We start from the raw sequence: 21,733 nt of genomic DNA on the forward strand, positions 1-21,733 counted from the left end.
CCTAGCCCATTGCTGCAATAGGTGAGGTTTGGAGTCAATTCAATCAGTTACTAAATTACTCTTTAACTTCGTAATGTCCTGCAAATAGGAACTTTGGCTCATCAGACAACCCTAGTGTTTTCATATGCCCTCCTGAGGGAGTTTCCTTTGCCTCATGAGCTTACCCTGAGCAGGGGGGTGTCACTCCCCACACTCTGCCCCTAGGAAGCCTTTTTGATTGCTCAGGGCAAGCACAGCGAGTACTTACTACCATCATCTCTCCTCAGCCTTAGAATTCACAGTCAAAAACTGTCTGTGGGCCAAATCCAATGAGCTGAATTTTGTCCTCTACTCATTAATGGCTGGGTACCATTTTACATTCAAATTTATTCCTATCAGAATAACCCTCCCTGACTACTCTGTGTAAATAGCCTCTCTCTTAAGTTACTTTGCAGCCTGTCTCTTAAGTTACTGTACCTTATTTTACTTTTTTCAAAAAACTTATCTTTACGTGAAATGATCTCTTATCTTTTTTTAGTCTGTATGAAGTCCATCTCCCTTAGTGGTGTGCTGGTAAATTTGCACTCTGAGGAAAAACAACGGATTTGTATTTCTATGTTGAAATAAATTACCCCCTGGCCAATTTCAAGAACCAACATAAGGTCACCGAAGGAGGGGCTGGGGAGAGATGTGCATAATCAGCTTTAAAAACCAGGACTACATCTTCTTCACTGCTGTGTCCTCAAGATCTGGCACTTAATAAGTGCTCTATAAATATTTGTTGAGTGGAGGAATAATTCTCTACTGTTGAAAGCATTCAGTCTTATCTTACAGATGAAAACATTGAGGTCCAAAGATGAGAGAAACTCTTGGGCACACATCGATTAAGTGGAAGAGCAAACCATTGAGCACAGCCAGTTGGTGCAAGATTTACCCCTAAGTGGTTAGAGAAGCATAAAATGGGAGAAATTTGGGGCTGGGGAATCAGATTGTCATGTATGGTTCCATAGTCCATATCGATAAATCATTTATTGCAGGCTTAGCATGTAGAAAGCACCATGATAGGGGAGAAAAGATGGATTTAAATATCATTCTTCAAGGAGCTCATACTCTATGGACAAAATGAGATAAGCACTCATTTGCAAATGCACATTAGTAAAAGCAATAAAAGACAAATACCAGTGAGGTTGGTCCGAGTGCAGTGGTGTTTACAACTAATTGATCACAACCAGTTACAGATTCCTGTGTTCCTTCTCCACTCTAAGTGGTCCTCTTGACCAGGCTTAAAAATAATAATAATAATATCAAGTAATAATAATAACAACAAAAAAGACAAATACCAGTGGAATCTCAGAGTAGTATCATATCATTTAGGGGAAAAGGATATCAGGGACAGAAGGGAATTTGTGAAAAAGGAGGCATTTCGGTTGGGCTTGTAAGGAAATGTAGGGTTAGCTGTAAGTGGAAAGGTAAGGTATTGCAGGCAATGGAACAATATGAGAAAGACATCTAAAGAGCTGCTTGAAGAAAAGAGCCCAGCTCACCTGGTGTCTGAGTACGGGAACAACTCAAACAGGCCTGAAACTTAGGGCCCCAGCGGACATGCTATCTGGAAAACTGACCTTCAATTCACTCTTTTACCAGCCCTCAAGAAAACAGGGAGTTCTTAGCAGTCACAGTAGTCCCCCTGCAGGGGCTACATCCCAAGACCCCAGTGGATGCCTGAACAAAGGGTTGTATGAAACTCTATATATACTGCATGTTTTCCTATACACACATACTTGCGATTAAGTTTAATTTGTGAATTAGGCATAGTAAGAGGTTAACAACAATGTAAAAACATACTGTAATATAAGTTATGTGAGTGTGCTGTGGTTTCTCTCTCAAAGTACTGTGCTGTACTTGCCCTTCTTGTGATCTGGCAATGTGATAAGTGAGATGGCTGCTAGGTGACCATAGGCAGGTAGCAGAGACAGTGTAGATGTAGCTATACACAGGGATGACTCATGTCCCGGGTGGGATGGAGCAGTGTGAGATTTCACAACACTATTCAGAATGCTGTGCCATTTAAAACTTATGAATTGTTTATTTCTGGCATTTTCCATTTGATATTTTAGGCATTATGGGGGTGAACTACAGTTGACTATGGGTAATTGAAACCATGGAAAGCAAAACCACAGATAAGAGGGGACTATACTATATTTACAACTGTATAGGAGGTGGCCTTACTGCTATGGTGTCTAGAGCAGCTTGGAATTCCAGGAGAGTGTGAATCCCACCCCCAGCCAAAGACAAGGAGAATGTTGTGAAACATTTGGTTGGATTTCCACTGCAATCTGGCAGTCCTTAGTAGTAAGACACCTTCATGGGGAATTTGAAGGCCAGAGAAGTTTGCCTGTCCATACAGAGATTGGATTTATATTCTTTGCCCGTGTTTGATGTCACTTTCCTGTCCATAGCTATCATCCATGTGACTGCTGTGCAGTCGGATCTGGCAAAACAGCTGGAAAAATGGCTTGGTGATGATTCTGAGGGGCTGAGCTTTGGTTTCCCAAAGATAAAAGGAAAAATGTTCTGGAAAATAGATAAGTGCATTTTAAGTGGGGCTAAGGATGAAGACACGGTGTGTGGGCAGAATAATTTTAGGAGTATGTTGAAAGGTAGGTCCCAGGGTAATGTCAGAGAAGCTGGTGGGGCGGAAAGCATATCTGCACCTAGACAAAAATTGTACTGGCAGAACTGTCTGTGGTGACAGTTTTGGAACTCTGGAGTCTATCTGAATGCGGCAGCTTCCAGAGGAAAGATGGTTGGTAAATTGTGGTTAATATTGGTCAATATTGTGGCTAATATTGGTCAGCTTTTAGCATAGTAGTGACTATCCATCCCCATTCCCATGACATGTAGCTCTGGCATGCTTCTGGCATAGCTTGCTGAAGCCATGGAACTTTTCCTCCAAATATTAGGGAGTTCTATGTTGTAAATGCTGGTAGCTGTTTCTAATCAATGAGGTGTAGTTATAGAAGCTGGCTGTCATTGTTTCATCACCGTTGGCTGAAGCAATCCCCAGGACATTTAAAGGAGTTGCACCTTTGGCTTTTTTGTTTTGTTTTTACATTTAAAAAACAACTGAATTTTTTTGTTGTAGTTGTTATATAGAGTCTCACTCTTTTGTCTGGGCTAGAGTGTCGTGGTGTCAGCCTAGCTCACACCAACCTCAAACTTCTGGGCTCAAGCCATCCTGCTGCCTCAGCCTCCCGAGTAGCTGGGACTACAGGCATGTGCCACCATGCCCAGCTAATTTTTTCTACATATTTTTATTTGTCCAGCTAATTTTTTTCTATTTTTAGTAGAGACGGGGGTCTTGCTCTTGCTCAGGCTGGTCTCGAACTTCTGACCTTGTGCGATCCTCCCGCCTTGGCCTCCCAGAGTGCTAGGATTACAGGCTTGAGCCACTGTGTCCGGCCCTGCATATTTACATTAAAAAAAAAAACAACTTCATATATGGGAAAATTTAGCAAGCTACCATGCATACCCAGGGAAAGACACAGTCTCAGAAAAGACTTGAGAAGACCTTAACCCTTCACTTCAGGTTGATCTCCAGCACAGAGACACCCTAAATAATCAAAAAATCGAATTCTGGGTGAAGCGGGGAAAATATGATTTCCATATTTATCACAATATAAAATTTGAATGTCCAGTTTCTACCCAAAATCATAAGGCAAATGAAGAAACAGGAAAGTATGGCTGATTCAAAGGAACTAAATAAGTAAGAAAAAGTATATTTGAGAAAGCTCAAACACTGAACTTAACAGACAAAGACTTTAAAATAACTGTCTTAAAGATGCTTGGAGAGCTAAAGGAAGACATGGGAAAAGAGGAAAACAATGTATGAACAAAATAAGAGTATCAATAAAGAGAGAAATTATAAAAAGGAACCAAAAAGAAATTCTGGAGCTGAAAAGCACAATAACTAAAGGGAAAAATACACTAGAAGGGGTTAAAAATAGATTAGGGGGAGCAGAAAAACGAATCTGCGAACTTAAAGATAGGACAATTGAAATTATTACATGGAATGAACAGAAAGAAAAAAGAATGAAGAAAAGTGAACAGAGTCTAAGGGACCTGTGGAATACCATCAAACAGAGCAACTTTTGCATAATGTGAATCCCAGAAGGAAAGAGAGAAAGGGACAGAAAGACTAGTTCAAGAAATAATGTCTAAAAACGTCCTAAATTCAAGGAAAGGTATGGATGTACAAATTCAAGATGCTTAACAAACTGCAAGTAAGATAAAGTCAAAGAGACCCAAGCTGAAACACATTATAATCAAGCTGTCAAAAGTCAAAGGCGAGGAGGGAAGCTTGAAAGCAGCAAGAGAGAAATGCCTTGTCACATGCAAGGGATCCTCAGTAAGATTATCAACTGATTTCTCCAGAAACCTTGGAGGCCAGAAGGCAGTGGCTTGATATATACAACGTGCTGAGAGGAAGGAAAGAACAAAACCCCAAACCTGTCAATTGAGAATTATGTATCTGGCAAAACTGTCCTTCAAAAATAAGGGAGACATTAAGACATTCCTATTGGGATGAAAACTGAGAGAGTTTGTTACCACTATACCTGATACTATGGTTGAATGTGTCCCTAAATGTGTTGGGAACTTAATCTTCAATGCAACAGTGTTGAGAAGTGAGACCTTTTAGAAGTGATTAATGGATTAATGTTATCACAGGAGTGGGTTTATTGTTGCAACAGTAGGTTTGTTATAAAAGTGAGTTCACAGTGGGCATGATGGCTCATACCTGGAATCCCAGCACTTTGGGAGGCCAAGATGAGAGGAGTGCTTGAGTTTAGGAGTTTGAGACCAACCTGAACACCCAGGTTAAGTGAGACCCCCATCTCTAAAAAAAAAAAAAAATAGCTTGGTGTGGTGGTGCACACCTATAGTCCCAGCTTCTTCAGAGGCTGAGGCAGGAGGATTACTTGAACCCAGGAGTTTGAGGTTACAGTGAGCTATGATCATGCCACTGCACTCCAGCCTCAGTGACAGAGGGAGACCCTGTCTCTTAAAAAAAAGTGAGTTCAGGCCTTTCTTGCTCTCTCTTGCCATGCACTGCCTTCTACTGTGTTGAGATGTAGCAAGAAGGCCCTCACAAGATGCATCCCCTCAACCCTATACTTCTCATTCTCCAGAACCACTAGCCAAATAAATTTCTGTTTACTTTAATATACCTAGTCTGTGATGTTCTGTTACAACAGCACTAAATGGACTAAGACACTTGCTATACAAGAAATGCTAAAGACAGTCCTTCAGACTAAAACAAGGAAACTAGGTAGTAACTCAAAGCTGTATGAAGAAATAAAGACCACTGAGAAAGGTAAGTACAAAGGCAATAATAAAAGCAGGTATTATAATTTTTATTTGTATCCATTTTTAATTTTCTGTATGACTTAAAAGATAAATACATATCTCTTTACACCCATTAAGAGGGTTATTTTTTAAAAAAAAGTGATGGTGAAGATGCGAAGAAGTTGGAACCTTTGTGTATTGCTGGTGGCGAAGAAAAATACAGCCTCTGTGGAAAACAATATGGTGATTCCTCAAAAAATTAAAGATAGCATTACCACAGGATCTTCCTCTGGGTATATGCCCCAAAGAAGTGATGTTAGAGATATCTGGTCCCTGTTCATAGCAGCATTATTCACAATAGCCAAAAGGCAGAAACAACCCAAATGGCCATTGACAGATGAGTGGATAAAATGTGGTATATACATACAGTGGAATATTAGTTGGCTTTAAAAATAAGGGAAATTTTGACACTTGCTACAACATGGGTGAAGCTTAAAGATATGCTACACGAAACAAGCCACTCGCAAACGACAAGTATTGTATGATTCTTCCCATGAATTTCCTAGAGTAATCAAATTCATAGTGACAGAGGCAGAATGGCAGTTGCCAGAAGCCAGGGGTTGGGGGAAATGGAGAGTAAGTGTTTAATAAGTACAGTTTCAATTTACAAGGAACAGGTTACAAGAGACAAAGGACATTATGTATTAATAAAATGTTCAATACAGCAGGAAGGTCAAACAATTATAAACATTACACACCTAATTATAGACCCTGAAAATGTATAAAGCAAAATTGACAGAATTGAAAGAGAGAAATACAATTTTACAGTAATAGAAACTTCCTAACCCCATTTTTAATAATGGATAGATCAATCAGAGGATAAGTAAGAAAAGCGAGAACTTGAAGAACATGTTAAACCAACTAGACTTAACAGATATATCATAGAACACTTCACCCAACAACAGCAGAATACACATTCTTCTCAAAAGCATACAGGACACTCTCCCAGAGAGACCAAACATTAGGCTACAAAGCAAGTCAACAGATATAAAGAGATAGACGTTATGCATTTCTTTTCCGATCACAACAGGATGAAGCTAGAAACCAACAACAGAAGGAAAATAAATAAAGGCTCCAAATTAGAAAGGAAGAGGTAAAACTATTAAATATTATCATGTAACATGATCCTATATACAGAAAATCTCAAAGAATCCAAAAGAGAACTACTAGAGCTAGTAAACTAATTCATCAAAGTCACAGCATACAAGATTAAAAGTAAGGAAACCAGTTTGTTTCTATATATCAACAATGAACAATCCAAAAAGGAAATTAAGAGAGCAATTTCATTTGCAATAGCACCTAAAGGAATTTAATACTTATGAATAAATCTAACCAATTTGGTGAAAGACTTGTATGCTGAAACTATAAAATATTGGTGAAAGAAATTAAAGAAGACTTAAATAAATGGAAAAACACCCTGTGTTCATGAATACGGAGACTTAACATTGTTAAGAGGTCAATACTATCCAAAGTGATTTAAGATGTCAATACTATCCAAAATGATTTACAGATTCAATGCAATCCCTGTCAAAGTTCCAATAGCTTTTTTCACAGACATGAAAAGTTGGTTTTCAAATTCATATTGAATTGCAAGGGTCCTCTTTGTCTTTTTTTCCTGCTGCTATGACAAAGTATTGTAGACTGGGTAATTCATAAACAATAAAAATTTATTGCTTATAGTTCTGGAGACTTGAGAATACAAGATCAAGGCACAAGCAGATTCAATGTCTTTTGGGGGCCTGTTCTTCATACATGGTGCCTTGGTGCTGTATCTTCACATGGTAGAAGGGGCTGGAGTATTCCCTTCAACCTTTTTTAAAAGGGCACTAATCTCATTCATGAGAGTAGATCCCTCATTACTTAATCACTTGCAGAAAGGTCCCATCTCTTAAGAGCATCATAATGCTGGTTAAGCTTCAATATGAATTTTGGAGGGATCCATTCAGACCATAGCACTCTGCCCCTGGCTGTTCATGTCCATTTCACATACAAAATACATGCATTGCATTCCAATAGCCCTATAAGTCTTAACATGTTCCAGTACCAACTCAAAAGTCTAAAGTCCAGAGTCTTATCTAAATCAGATATAAGTGAGACTCGAAGGTGAGATTCATCCTGAGGCAAATTCCCTTCCCACTCTAAGTCAGTGAAATCAAATGAGTTATGTGTTTCTAAAGTACAACGGTGAGACAAGCATAGGATAAATGCTTCCATTCCACAAGGGAAAAATAGGAAAGAAGAAATGGATAACAGGTGTTAGATAAGTCCAAAACCCAACAGGAAAAACAACATTAAATCTTAAGGCTAGAGAATAATCTTCTTTGACTCCATGTTCTCGCTTCTAGACACACTGGGGTTGGATCCCCAAAGCTCCAGTCAGCCTCACCCCAACAGCTTTGCTGGTTGCAGCCCATGAGGCAGCTCTCGTGGCTCGGAGTCTCATGCCTGTGGCTCTCCCAGCTGGAGCTGCATGCTGATCTGGGATCTTCTCTGCCGGGGCCCTGAGCTTCCCTGGGGAATCCTTTGAAATCTTAGTTGAGGAAGCCTTGCCCGCACAACTCTTGCACTCTGTGCATTTGCAGAGTTAGCACCGGGACGCTGCCATAGTTTTCCTATGCCTTCTGCAGGGGCAGTCCAAGCAGCATTTGGGCCTACCTGTGCCACAGCTGGGGAAGCCAAGAACCCTAAGTTGGAATGCAGGAGCAGAGCCTTGACATTGTTGTGCTTCCCTGGCTCTGGCATTCTGGGCTTGTGATGGGAGGACAGCCAGGAAGATCTCAGAAATGCCTTTGGGATCACTCTTCCTCTGTTTTGATGAATAGCATCTGGCTTCTCTCTATCCCTCCTTATCAGAGGCCACACTTTTGGTGTTCTCTCCAGAACATGCTTTTTCATTTTTTGCAACCTAGCCACACCGAGACATTTTCAAATCTCTAAGTTCTGCTTCTCTTTTAAGGATAAACTCCATCTTTAATTTGTTTCTTTCAATTGCATTTTAGATAAGCAGTCAAAAGAAGCCATGCCACAACCCTCGATATTTTGCTTAGAGATTTCTTCTGCCAAGTATCCTATTTCATTGATCATGAGTTCCTCCTTCCACAAAATACTGGGACATGAACACAATTGAGTCAACTTCCTTGCCACTTTATAGCAAGATGGCTTTTCCTCTAGTTTGTCACTAACACGTCTTTCATTTCTGTCTGAAACCTCATCAGAATGGCTTTTACTGCCCACCGTTGTCTGATTGGGTGTGTTTAGGGAATCTAAACATGTAACATTGGCCATCTAAGAGTCCCGGAAAGGTTGGGGACTAGACATTAGGCGCATTTAGAGCCACAGAGATGATTATGTCAAGGATGTAATTTGCTCCCTGGGAATGTAGAAACCAGTAAAGGGAGGCAGAGACATGGACAGGTGCAGTTAAGTGAAGTATGTGCTACCTGTAGCAGCATCCATACATACTAGGGTGCAGCGAGGTGGACTGATTTCCAAGAAGGGGTGGTCTGATTTCCAAACCCTCCTCCGTAGCCTCCTGCTTTCCTGATCGCGATAGCGGAGCCGGGGAGCAGTCAGTGTCTTGGGGACAACCAGACCTCTCTCAGCTCCCTCCTAGGGCGAGAAAGGAGGACCACAGAGACGCGGCGCCCTCCACCGTCCTAGAGCAGCCGCAGAGGCACGAGCATGGCCGCCCCCGCCGCCGGGGTGCGGAGGTCTGGCCTGCGCACAGCGCGGGGAGCCGGTCGAGGCGCTGGCGGGGCTGGCGGGGCGTGAGCCTAGGTCTTGCCCGGGCGAGGGCGTAGTCGGGCCCGCGCCGGTCTAGAGCGCCCCTCCTCGGCCCCGGGCAGCCTCCGGCGGGCCCGGCGCGCGCTCGCTTCCCGGGCGGGCGGCGCGGGCCATGGCGGCCGCGGCCCTGGAGAGGGGTGCGCGCCTGCGCTCCGCCCTCCCGCTGCCGCCGGGACTGCCCGCGCCAGCCCGGGCTCGCCCGGTGAGTGCGCGGCCGGCGCCTAGAAGTGGGCTGGGCCCTGTCCTGGGCACCAGGCCCAGCTGAAGGGCAGGGAGGGGGTTGGTGCGGCTGCCGGGAAGTGGGGGAAAACCCGGAGCGGAGGCCCTCCGGGGCCAGGCCCGGGGCAGAGTGGATTCGACAGCCCCGGACGTCATTCGCCAGGGAAAGGAAGGCGGACGTGCACGGGCAAAGTGGTCCCGCAGCGCTGTGGGTAGCAGCGAATGGCCAGGATTTCGAAGAGGCTGGTTTTACAGAGCTGGCTATGTGTGAGTTGGTTATGTTAGGACGAACAGGAGTTTGCAGGCACAGGAGGGAAGAACTGGACATTCAGGCAAAGGAGTCTTCAGGTGCAAGGGCACAGATCTGAGGGAGGGAAGAGTTTAAGAGCTTCGCCATTTGGTTTCCCAACTGAATGGTGAGAGCATAGTGGATGAGGAAGCTGATGGTCCTGGACAGGTAAGCGAGTCTCTGAACAGTGAGTGGAATTGTGTGTAGTGCAGAGGAACTTGAACTTTATTAGGTAGACAAAGGTGAGCCAGTCAAAGCCTTTGAGCCCAGGAATGGTGGAGAAATCCTGGGGGTGGGAGGGCTTTGTAGGGCAAGAACTAATGTGAAATGACCCAGAATCGGCTCCTCCATACTGTGGAGACTGAGATCCCGAATGAGACGACGGCTGGGAATTATAGGAAGTCTTGATGGCGGTAGGTTAGCATTATTTGTTAAGGAAGAGGGCACGTGAAAAAGGAAAGAAGACTCAGGAGCCGAGACTCCTAGAAATATAGAAAACGGGGACATTGAAGTTGGGATGTGGAGAAGAAAGTGGTATGGGATGTTTTAGAGAGTGCTGAGGGTGGAGGAGTGTAGGGGGGAGAGTCACAGTTAGGATCCGCCCTGTTGAGGAGCCTCAGTGGTCACTGTGAATGTTCTGAGGAGCTTTGGCTGGTGGCAGCGACAGGGAGGGAGAGAAGAGGAAGAGTTGGTGTGGGATGATAGGCAGAGCCAGAGACTTAAGCAGGCCTGGGTTCTGTTTCAACTCTGAAACTTTGGGGGAAGTTAATCTCTCTGAGCCTTGGCTTCCTCTTCTATAAAATGGATCTAACACCCTTTTTGTAGGCTGTGGGACATAAAGTAATATATATGTATATATAAAGTGCTTGGCACAGGCTCAAAAAATGATAGTTGTTATCAAGTGTGATAGACCTCTGAAGAAGAACACATTGTAGAGAAAGGTTGGGACCTAGGGCACACATGGTGGTTTGGGGTATAGGGATGAACAGCAAAAACTTTTGCAGAGACTCATGAAAAAGATGAGAGGATGTTTGCTGAAATAAAGATGAAGAGACATAAGAAAATTGATGGCTGATCCCTTATATGTTTGTAAGTAGGGGGCAAAAATCTGCTGAGAGAGTTCCCTTAGACATTCAGAATCCAGTACCGGCATCCCGCCAGTACTTCTTGGTGCCCTGTCTGCCACTTACCCCAGGCCTGGGTCCTGGGATTGTCCTAGGGCATATAAACACGTGTTGTTTCAGGAGTCAGTGACCTTCGAGGATGTGGCTGTCTACTTCTCTGAGAACGAATGGACCGGCCTGGGCCCTGCTCAGAGGGCCCTGTACAGAGACGTGATGCTGGAGAATTATGGGGCTGTGGCTTCCCTGGGTAAGGGTGTCTCTCTTTGGGCTCTGGCTCTGCCCTTCAGAGTTTCCTGGCTCCTCCTTTCTCAAAGGCTCAGGAGTCTTTGATAGTCCTCAGCTCAGTGGCAGCTACAGGCTCGTGAATTGTTAATGACCCAACCTGAGCAGTTGCTGGAAGTGGGAAGTCTTCATATCAGTTTGAGCCTCGCCCCAGGGTGAGAGCTGCCCAAACTCTCACCCCTGTGCTGTGGGTATAGGGGGAAAGAGCAGATCCGTGGTGCCCCACTGAGCCTTCACTTCCCCACCCCCCTCAGTTTGGGAGATCCAGCCTAATACCAAGCATCCACAGGCAGATGTCTGAACTTGAGGGCTGTAAGAAGGAGAGGACAAGAAAGCATTGAGGCCCCAATTCCTCAATGAATGAAATCATCTGTTTGCTGACTCAAAGTGCTATTGAGTAACTCTGTCAACTTCCTGACCTTTGTAAGTCTCCTGGCCCCTCTCCCCCAGGTCACCTTCCTTCTCCCTGGACTTCCTTTTCTCCTTCTCACTAGTGATTCTCTATTTCCCCTCCTGCCCTTGAAGACACAGGCCTGGGAGGAGCCCTTGGGATTGCCCTGTGTCACTCCAGTCACCTGCCTGTCCCATTTCCTTCTCCTCAAGCAGCATTTCCATTTCCCAAACCGGCCCTGATTTCCCAGTTGGAGCGAGGGGAAGCACCCTGGTGCTCAGCTCCTCGTCGCGTTGTGGATGGAGTGGGCCCGAGGAGCATCTCAGGTGAGTGAGGACACCTGTGCCAGTCATCTGGCCAGTTCCTTTGTCTTGATCTTTAGAATGTCATAGATATGTGTTCTCTTCACCTCGTACTGTGGACACTGGTGGTGTTCCCATGTTTCTCTGTGTTCTCATAGTTTTCCATCCTCCTGAGTCCTTATTCTGTTTACCTTGGCTCCTCTGTGTGCCATCTTCTTTCACCTGTTTTGCCTCTTCCCTATCTGCTGCTCTTATCATGGCCACTGTTTATCTTTGCTCCCTGATTTTCCTCTTTACCCTCAGAGATGAGGTGCCCTTTCTACTTTCCCGGCCTGCTCATAGTCTTCCAGCTTGGGATTTCATGGCCATATCTGTCATTAGAAATGAAGCAATCTCAATAACCCGCAGCCAAATATTCCCTAGTACTCAGGAATCGCTGCTGGTGAAAGCCCACGGTTTACTTTAGGGCCGACTGAGGGCTTTCTTCCTCTTAGTTTCCTAGTGAGAACTGTGTCTCTCTGTTGCCTCTCTGGCCCCATTCCACCTTCTTTGCACAGTCTCCTGTGAACACCCTCCATCTCCCCATTCTCACAGTTCCTTGGTATGTCTGGCAGTCTTTTTATATTAGGATATTCTTAATTGCAAGTATTAAAACCCAGTTCAAACTGGCTTAAACAATAAAGAGGAATTTATTCTTGCATGTAACTGGGTAGTCTGTAAGTAGAGTGGGCTGCAGGCATAGTTTGATCAGAATTTCAGTTTCCGCTCTGTCTTCCTGTATGTTGGCTTTGTCCACAGTCTGGCTTCTCTTGTGGTTATAAGGTGATTTGTATTATTAGCTGTAACCAGGACGGTGCTTCTTCCTACCTAGTAAGGAACAGGGCAGGTCTTCCTTAGGCTTTAACCATTATGAATCACATCCCAAGTATTGCTCTATTGGACCACCTTAAGTCATACGCCAGCTTTAAATCAGTCACTGTGGCCACGGAAATACTGTGCACTGATTGACTTGAGCTGAATTGCTGATCCCTGGATCAATTTCTTGTGTAGACAGTGGACTGGGATTAACCTGGTTCGCCTAGACTTGCCAGCACCTATCCTACGGAATTGGAATTGGGATAAGCCCACCTTCACCCTCCACACAGTTCCCACAGTGGGGCGGGGTAGAATGGATGCAGGAGACAACCACAATGTCCTCCATATTCTCTCAGGATCTCAGTATTTCCTCTCTTCACGACCCAAGGGAATTTCCCATCTTTGCTTCGCTTCTGGCAAAAACCCAACAACTAAGTTATTCCTTGAACAAAATTCCAACTCCCTGATCAGCAACAGATTTCCCTGGTGCAGTCCTGTCCCTACTGAAAGTCCCCTTTTGTCTTAGAGATAATACACAGGAGACACACAGTCCCTGGCTTCAGTGACATAAAAGGTTGTTATTTGAAGGTGTAGAATTGATCTGTTTCTTAGGATATTTTTTTTTTTCTTATGAAGTTACCAAAGATGAATCTTAGGATATTTTGGATTGGAGTTATAAAGAGACAGATCTTAGTTACACCTGAAGTAAAGTTTATTAGTGTGGGTGTTTGTGGATGGAGGTATCTATTATAGGGTAAAAAGAAATTTCTGGAAATGGCTGAGTGAGGCTGTGAGGCCATTTCTATGGATGCCGTAGAGAGACCTATCACTGATTCTTTGTGGAATGACAGGCAATAAATAGATGGATAGAAAGGAGGATACCTAAGAGGTTATGGTTTCCCAGACTAGACAGCCTAGACAAGAAGTCCTCAAGAATAGCTCTTTGCAATTCCAACCTATCCTGATTCTTTTCTATGTGAATTTGCTTTCACCCTCTATTATAGTTATAGGTACAGAAGAAGCATTAGTCTTTCCTATTATTCTTGACATTTTAAAATGAATGGGGCTGGGTGTGGTGGTTCATGCCTGTAATCCTAGCACTCTGGGAGGCCGAGGCGGATGGATAGCTTGAGGTCAGGAGTTCGAAACCAGCCTGAGCAAGAGCGAGATCCCGTCTCTACTATAAATAGAAAGAAATTAATTGGCCAACTAATATATATAGAAAAAATTAGCCGGGCATGGTGGCACATGCCTGTAGTCCCAGTTATTCGGGAGGCTGAGGCAGTAGGATCGCTTGAGCCCAGAGGTTTGAGGTTGCTGTGAGCTAGGTTGACGCCACAGCACTCACTCTAGCCTGGGCAACAAAGCGAGACTCTGTCTCAAAAATAAATAAATAAATAAATAAATAAAATAAATGATATGTTTTTGTATCTTTGGGAACTGAGGGAATCACAACTTCCCTGTACCAGTATTTTCTATCCTTCATGTTCTTATCCCTCAAATTCTGGTTATCTTTGTTGCCAATCTTTTCATCTACCTTCATTCTCCCCCTACCACTTCCACCTCTGCTCTTTTCCTAATGGGCCTCACTCCCCCAACTGAGTCAGGCTTCTTTGTATCTTGACCCCAGCAGGGTTTCCATTTCTAACGCCTGCTGGGGTCTTCCATCTGGAGCGGGCAGAAGAGCCGTTGAACCTGAAACTGCAAGGAGAGTGTCCAAGCCTAACTTGTACAGGTAAGTAAGAGGGAACTGAGCATTTTCTTCCCAGTATACATTTTCCTATCTTAAGTCTTTTATAAAATGTTAAAAACCATGTTACCATTCATGTTCTAAATAAATGACCCTCCCAAATCCCCAGATCAACTAGTTAATCAAGAGAAAACTTAAACTCTTAAACTTTCAGCTTCATTAGGACAAGCTCAATTAATTAAATTAGGTTGGGTCATGGGTCTTAGGCTTAAGCTGAACAAATGGCCTACCCGTATGGCTGCTATGGTTAACCAATATTTTTAAGGTAGATGCCATATTTTACTTATTGTGTTAGTTGCTAGGGATCAGAAATCAAGTAATTTATGGTCCTTATCCTGGAAAGGCTCACAGTCTAACGGGACATTATACATATATGTATAATTACAGAAAAATGATGATGCTGTAACACAAGTGTGAATAAGACACTATAGGAGCAAAAAGAGGGGAGTTCTTTGCCCAACTTTGCCTGAATTACTTTGGAGAAGCACTTTTTATGGTGAACCTGGTGGTTAGATTGAATGAGAATATTACACTTCCTTTTAGTGTTGAAAAATATAAAGAAGGTCCTTGCCGCTGTCCCCAATGTGTGACAAGCTCAGTTTCCCCAGGCATACCACAAATGATTCATTATTTCTAAACAGGTCCTCTTCCCCGACTCCTGGCCTGTTCTTTTCATGTTATAAACTGGAATCAGCCACCTAAAAGGAATTCTGACTTGTCTGCCTTAGCTCAACTTTTTTCTGAGAGCCTGCCCTCTGTTTGGTCTGGTGCTGGGAATCACAGCCCTCAGGAATTCTGTCTAGTTTCTTCTTTTTGCTTGTGGTTTCTTTTTGTGTGTTAGCCCTGTTTTTGCCATTTTCAGCGAGGACAGGGCCACTGAGACACAGGGGTGGTACTTGGAGAGAAATGGATGCACTAATACTCCAGTTACTCTGGCATGAATAATGATGACATTTGAAGCTTTGATTTCTTCTTTCAGAGGGTGTGTTAAAGAGTGAGAAAGAAGATTATTTTCTGAAGGAGGAAATTTGTGAGGAAGCACAGAGCCTCATGGTGCTATCAAGTGGACCCCAGTGGTATGGCTCCCAAGGATTCTGGCTTAGGAAAACCTGTGAAGAGGAGAAAAGTAGTCTAGGAAGATGGCCTGGCTACCCCAATGGGGGAAATACGGAGAATACTACAAAAGATATTATAGAAGTGATCGTCAAGGATGAGATGATCTCAGTAGAGGAGAGTTCAGAAAATACTGGTATCAAGAACCACGTTGGTATACATCAGAAAATTCTAAGTGAGCAGGTATTCTATATATGTGAAGAATGCGGCAAGTGTTTTGATCAAAATGATGACTTTGATCAACACCAGAAAACTCATGGTGGGGAGAAGGTCTATGGATGTAAGGAATGTGGGAAGGCTTTTAGTTTTAGATCACATTGCATTGCACATCAGAGAATCCACAGTGGGGTGAAACCGTATGCATGTCAAGAGTGTGCCAAAGCCTTTGTTTGGAAGTCAAACCTGATTCGTCACCAGCGAGTACATACTGGAGAGAAACCCTTTGAATGTAAGGAATGTGGGAAGGGCTTTAGTCAGAACACAAGCCTTACACAACATCAGCGAATCCACACTGGGGAGAAACCATACACATGCAAGGAATGTGGGAAAAGCTTTACTCGAAACCCAGCCCTTCTTCGGCATCAGAGAATCCACACTGGGGAGAAGCCTTATGAATGTAAGGACTGTGGGAAAGGCTTCATGTGGAACTCTGATCTTGCTCAGCACCAGAGGGTCCACACTGGAGAGAAGCCTCATGAATGTTCTGACTGTGGGAAAAACTTCATTTGCAAGGCACACCTTGTTCGACATCAAAGAATCCATACTGGGGAAAGACCCTATAAATGTAATGAATGTGGGAAGGCCTTCAGTCAGAATTCTGTCTTGATTAAGCACCAAAGGCGCCATGCCAGAGAGAAACCCTATGACAGCCAGACCTCTCACCTTGAACATTAGAGAGTACATAATGGTGGTGCTTGCTTATAATTCTTATGCTGCTGGAACCCCACAGACAAAATGAGATGACCTTCCATAGTTTGCTATAACCCTACTAGCCAGTATTATCTTGCCCCTTCTCTTGATCAGATACCATGTACTGTAGCAAGACTGGTTTCCCTATCCCACCGTGTTTATACTAGGCACCATTTAGTTGAGCACCTACTGTATGTCAGGTACTGTGCTAACCACTTCACATACATTCTTTAATTTTCATAACAGTCCTATTAAAGCATATACTCTTCCCATTTTACAAATGAGAAATCAGGTTGACAGAGATTCTAAAACCTATTCAATGTTGCTCAGCTAGTAAGTTATTGAGATTAGAGCTAGGCCTGACTGCAGAGTCTACAGTTCTTTATTTAATTGTACATATTTGTGCCTCTCCCCATTTTTATTTGCTTAAGTTTTCCTTTGCTTTAGTTTCCCTTCATCATCTAAGACCCAGCTCCTTCAGCTAAGCAGACCTCTTTTCCTATTCTACTTATAGTCAGTCCATGCAAGTTAGTATTTAATTATACGCTGTCTTATATTTTTCTACTAGTCTTATGTCTCTTAGTCTTAATGCCAGCTAAGTGGCTCTTTGAGGACCAGCACTGCATTTCTTTTATGTTCTTCAAATTTTGAAACTTATTTATTTTTTGACTAGATACAATGTGCTCATGGTAAAAAAAAAAAAGTTGAAATAATTCAAAACGGTATTTATTCAGTGTAAAGTAAATTTCCTTGTCATTCTTGACTCGCAAGTCTCCCAGTTTTCTCCCCAGGCAACCACTCTTACTGGTTATGTATTTTTCTAGAGGTATTCTCTATATACAAATATTTATTGTTACTGCTTTGTATAAATCTACCTCACTGAAAACCTTATTTGATCTAGATCACATTGCAGTTACATTGCCAACTCTAGGACCCTCCCTTCCTTAGAAGTTGTGGGCCTCCTGGAGGTGCAAAGGGAACTTAGGGAAAGCTGCAGAGGGTAGTCCATGTTGTGTGATCTTGGGAGACCCAGTTGCTCTTGTGTCATGAGACAGCACTCTGGGATTGGGAAAATATTTGCCTAGTTAGAGATTTTTTTTTTTTAATAAAAATTTGTACAACTACAACCCCTCATTGTAGTACCTAAAGCTTCTCTGAGTCTGCCCCAATTCACCATCTTCATAGCCTATATCCCAAATTAAGCTGTGAAGCCATCACTAACGGAGGGAGAACAGGTCACTTTCTGGTTATCGTCAATGCTCTGGTGAGTAATAGCCACATCCAGTAAGTAGTTGAAAAGTTCCCACATAATCCACTATCATGGCATCAGAGTCACATATGCCTTGGTCCAGCATCAAATATAAATGCTAGGAACATGTAGCTCTTACATAGGAAAGTAAGGAATTCCAAAATTAGCTAACTCTACATGAATCAGGAGTCTGTAAGACAATATTTTTAAAAGAGGATGCAAGCTGTTAATACTATTATAATTATGAAGACAGGATATTAGAGAGTGGTAATAACCATCTTAAAAGTTTAGAGGACCAGAGGCTCTATTCAGGGGAGAAGAATGCTGACCAAAACAGATCTGAAACATCCATTCCAGACACTTCACCTTTAGAACTATCTTTTTCAGATAGTGCAGTTCACTTTACTTCTGTTTATATCCCACTTTAAAGCTTCCAACCACTTGGGGTAACATCTAATAAGCAGTAAAAATTTTGTTGTTGTGTACCACATGGAACCAGGAAATAGAAATGACTTACGTGAACTGGTGTTGGGAAAGTTGTTTATTAAGCAAATATTAGTGAGCAACGGCTTACAGGCAAAGCACTGTGCCACATGCTGGGCAAACAATAAGCTAGAACTGGTCCTGGTCTTCCTGGGACATTTTAGCCTAATGAGAGAGACTGACCAAAAAAATTAAGCAAACAAAAATTTAAAAAATTGCTATGAGGGGAATGAACAAGGTACCGAGAAAAAGAATGATGGGGAAGGGGCCCACTTTATATAGATAGCCTATTCTAAGAGGAAACCTTAAAGCTAAGACTCAAAGGATGAGAAAAAGCCATTTGTATCAGGAATGGGAAGAGGAGCAGGCAGAGGGACATAGCTGTGCAGGCACTCTGATGTTTGAAGGCCTGATCAAGGAGCCAAAAGGGTTTGGCTCCAGTATGATGATCCAGGGTGGTGTGTGCAGCACAAGTTGGGTTTGAAGAGATAGGTGGGCCAGATCATTGATTCCCTAATAAGTGAAAAGAAGGCATGGAAAGGTATCCAAAGGACAAGTCACATGTTGGAGTCACACTTTAGGATGGTCACTCTGACTGCTAGGTAGAAAATGGTTTATAAAGGGACATGTATGAAAGGAGAGATCATGTTAGAGACTGTGATAGCAGTCCAGGTTAGAGACGATGGAGGCCTGGAGAGGCTGGTGGAAATGGAGACGAAGAGAAGTAGATGATATTAAGATATGTTATGGAAATAAAATCTGTGACCTGCTAATGAATCAGATACAGGAATAACTGACAGGGAGGAATCAGGGATGGCTTTCTGATTTCTGGCTTGAGCAGCTGAGTGAACAGTGGTGCCAATGACTGGAATAGATAAGACTGGAAGGGGAATGGGCTTGGGAGGGGAGAAATCTAGAATTCTTATTTGGCTTTCATTTCAGATATGTGTGAGGTGTGCAAGTGGGAATTTCAAGTTGGCAGTTGTATATTATGGGCTGGAGCTCTGGTTATCTGTGACCGCAGCTGTGCATTTGGAGTTAGTAAGTGAGAAGAATAGATATAAAGCCATGTAAAGAAATAAATGAAATCCTCTAGTGAGTGGGAATGAAGAAAGCCTCTGCAACTGCACTGTCCAACATAGTAGCCACTAGCCACATGTGGCTATTTAAATTAAATGAAGAATTTAGTTTCTTAGTCACACTGGCTGCATTTCAAGTACACAGTACCCATATGGGGTGCTCAGCCACCCTCCACCAGCTTCTCTGACATCACCCTGGGACCTGCCTTTCAACATACTCCTAAAATTATTCTGCCCACACACTGTGTCTTCATCCTTAGCCCCACTTAAAATGCACTTATTTATTTCCCAGAATCATTTTCCTTTTATTTTTGGGGAAGCAAAGCTCAGCCCCTTCTTTTTTACACTTCTTTCTTTATGTGTCCCACTATTCATTAGAATTCTAGTTTTTCCTAAACTCAAATATAAAATATTGCTGCTAGATTAACATTCTGAAAGCTTTCACTCCCTTGCTCAAATATTTTCAGTAGGTCCCCATTGCCTGCCAAATGATATCTGTTCCTCAGGTGAAGTTAAGACACCCCAGAATCATCACCAAGCCATTTTTCCAGCTGTTTTGCCAGATCCGACTGCACAACAGTCACATGGATGATAGCTATGGACAGGAAAGTGACATTAAACACAGGCAAAGGAAAGAAGTCCAATCTCTGTATGGACAGGCAAACTTCTCTGGCCTTCAAATTCCCCATGAAGGTGTCTTACTACTGAGGATACTGCCAGATTGCAGTGGAAGTCCAACCAAATGTTTCACAACATTCTCCTTGTCTTTGGCTGGGGGTGGGATTCACACTCTCCTGGAATTCCAAGCTACTCTAGACACCATAGCAGTAAGGCCACCTCCTATACAGTTGTAAATATAGTATAGTCCCCTCTTATCTGTGGTTTTGCTTTCCATGGTTTCAATTACCCATAGTCAACTGTAGTTCATCCCCATAATGCCTAAAATATCAAATGGAAAATGCCAGAAATAAACAATTCATAAGTTTTAAATGGCACAGCATTCTGAATAGTGTTGTGAAATCTCACACTGCCCTGCTCCATCCCACCCGGGACATGAGTCATCCCTGTGTATAGCTACATCTACACTGTCTCTGCTACCTGCCTATGGTCACCTAGCAGCCATCTCACTTATCAGATTGCCAGATCACAAGAAGGGCAAGTACAGCACAGTACTTTGAGAGAGAAACCACAGCACACTCACATAACTTATATTATAGTATATTTTTATATTGTTGTTAACCTCTTACTATGCCTAATTCACAAATTAAACTTAATTGCAAGTATGTGTGTATAGGAAAACATGCAGTATATATAGAGTTTCATACAACCCTTTGTTCAGGCATCCACTGGGGTCTTGGGATGTAGCCCCTGCAGGGGGACTACTGTGACTGCTAAGAACTCCCTGTTTTCTTGAGGGCTGGTAAAAGAGTGAATTGAAGGTCAGTTTTCCAGATAGCATGTCCGCTGGGGCCCTAAGTTTCAGGCCTGTTTGAGTTGTTCCCGTACTCAGACACCAGGTGAGCTGGGCTCTTTTCTTCAAGCAGCTCTTTAGATGTCTTTCTCATATTGTTCCATTGCCTGCAATACCTTACCTTTCCACTTACAGCTAATCTTGTATATCTTTACAAGCCCAACTGAAATGCTTCCTTTTTCACAAATTCCCTTCTGTCCGTGGTTCCCTTTGCCCCCAAAAGATATGACACTACTTTGAGATTCCACTGGTATTTGTCTTGTATTGCTTTTGCTAATGTGCCTTTGCAAATGAGTGCTTATCTCATTTTGTCAATAGAGTATGAGCTCCATGAAGGATGATATTTAAACCTCTCTTTGTCTCCCCTATCGTGTCTAAGATGGTGCTTTCTACATGCTAAGCCTGCAATAAATGATTTATCGATATGGACTATGGAACCCTACCTGACAACCTGATTCCCTGGCCCCAATTTCTCCCATTTTATGCTTCCCTAACTACTTAGGAGTGAATCTTGCACCAACTGGCTGTGCTCAATGTTTTGCTCTTACACTTAATCAATGTGTGCCCGAGAGTTTCTCTCATCTTTGGGCCTCAACGTTTTCATCTGTAATATAAGACTGAATGCTTTCAACAGTAGAGAATTATTCCTCCACTCAACAAATATTTACAGAGCACTTATTAAGTGCCAGATCTTGAGGACACAGCAGTGAAGGAGATGTAGTCCTGGTTTTTAAAGCTGATTATGCACATCTCTCCCCAACCCCTCCTTCAGTGACCTTATGTTGGTTCTTGAAATTGGCCAGGGGATAATTTATTTCAATATGGAAACTGGCAAACCCTCCAAATCCATTTTTTTTTCTCAGAGTGCCAATTTACACATCACTAAAGGAGATGGACTTCATACAGAATAAACAAAGATAAGAGATCATTTCACATAAAGATAAATTTTTTGAAAAAAGTAAAATCAGGTAATGCTACAAAGTAACTTAAGAGAGAGGCTACTTTACACAGAGTAGTCAGGGAGGGTTTTTCTGATAAGTAGAAATTTG

General features: G+C 42.9%; 2 protein-coding genes across 7 annotated transcripts in view; one reads left to right on the forward strand and one right to left on the reverse strand.

Annotated features, from left to right (window-relative positions):
* Positions 1-21,733, reverse strand: part of HIGD1A (HIG1 hypoxia inducible domain family member 1A) — a 463,894-nt gene that overhangs the window by 99,270 nt on the left and 342,891 nt on the right. The gene's annotated exons all lie outside the window — the stretch shown is intronic.
* Positions 8,957-17,529, forward strand: ZNF662 (zinc finger protein 662). Of its 6 annotated transcripts, XM_012770295.3 has the most exons (6): positions 8,960-9,654; positions 10,681-10,765; positions 10,921-11,047; positions 11,689-11,799; positions 14,261-14,365; positions 15,360-17,529. In XM_012770295.3, the coding sequence occupies exons 2-6, from the start codon at positions 10,760-10,762 to the stop codon at positions 16,385-16,387; spliced, it is 1,377 nt and encodes a 458-aa protein (XP_012625749.2). In that variant the 5' UTR covers positions 8,960-9,654; positions 10,681-10,759; the 3' UTR covers positions 16,388-17,529. The 6 variants fall into 6 exon arrangements, 5 of the variants coding, with proteins under 5 accessions (XP_012625743.2, XP_012625746.2, XP_012625744.2 ...); XM_012770289.2 differs by lacking the exon at positions 10,681-10,765 and having other exon boundaries at positions 8,957-9,370; XM_012770292.3 differs by lacking the exon at positions 10,681-10,765 and having other exon boundaries at positions 8,958-9,654.

Source organism: Microcebus murinus, chromosome 1 (assembly GCF_040939455.1).
Source record: "Microcebus murinus isolate Inina chromosome 1, M.murinus_Inina_mat1.0, whole genome shotgun sequence".
NCBI lineage: Eukaryota > Metazoa > Chordata > Mammalia > Primates > Cheirogaleidae > Microcebus > Microcebus murinus.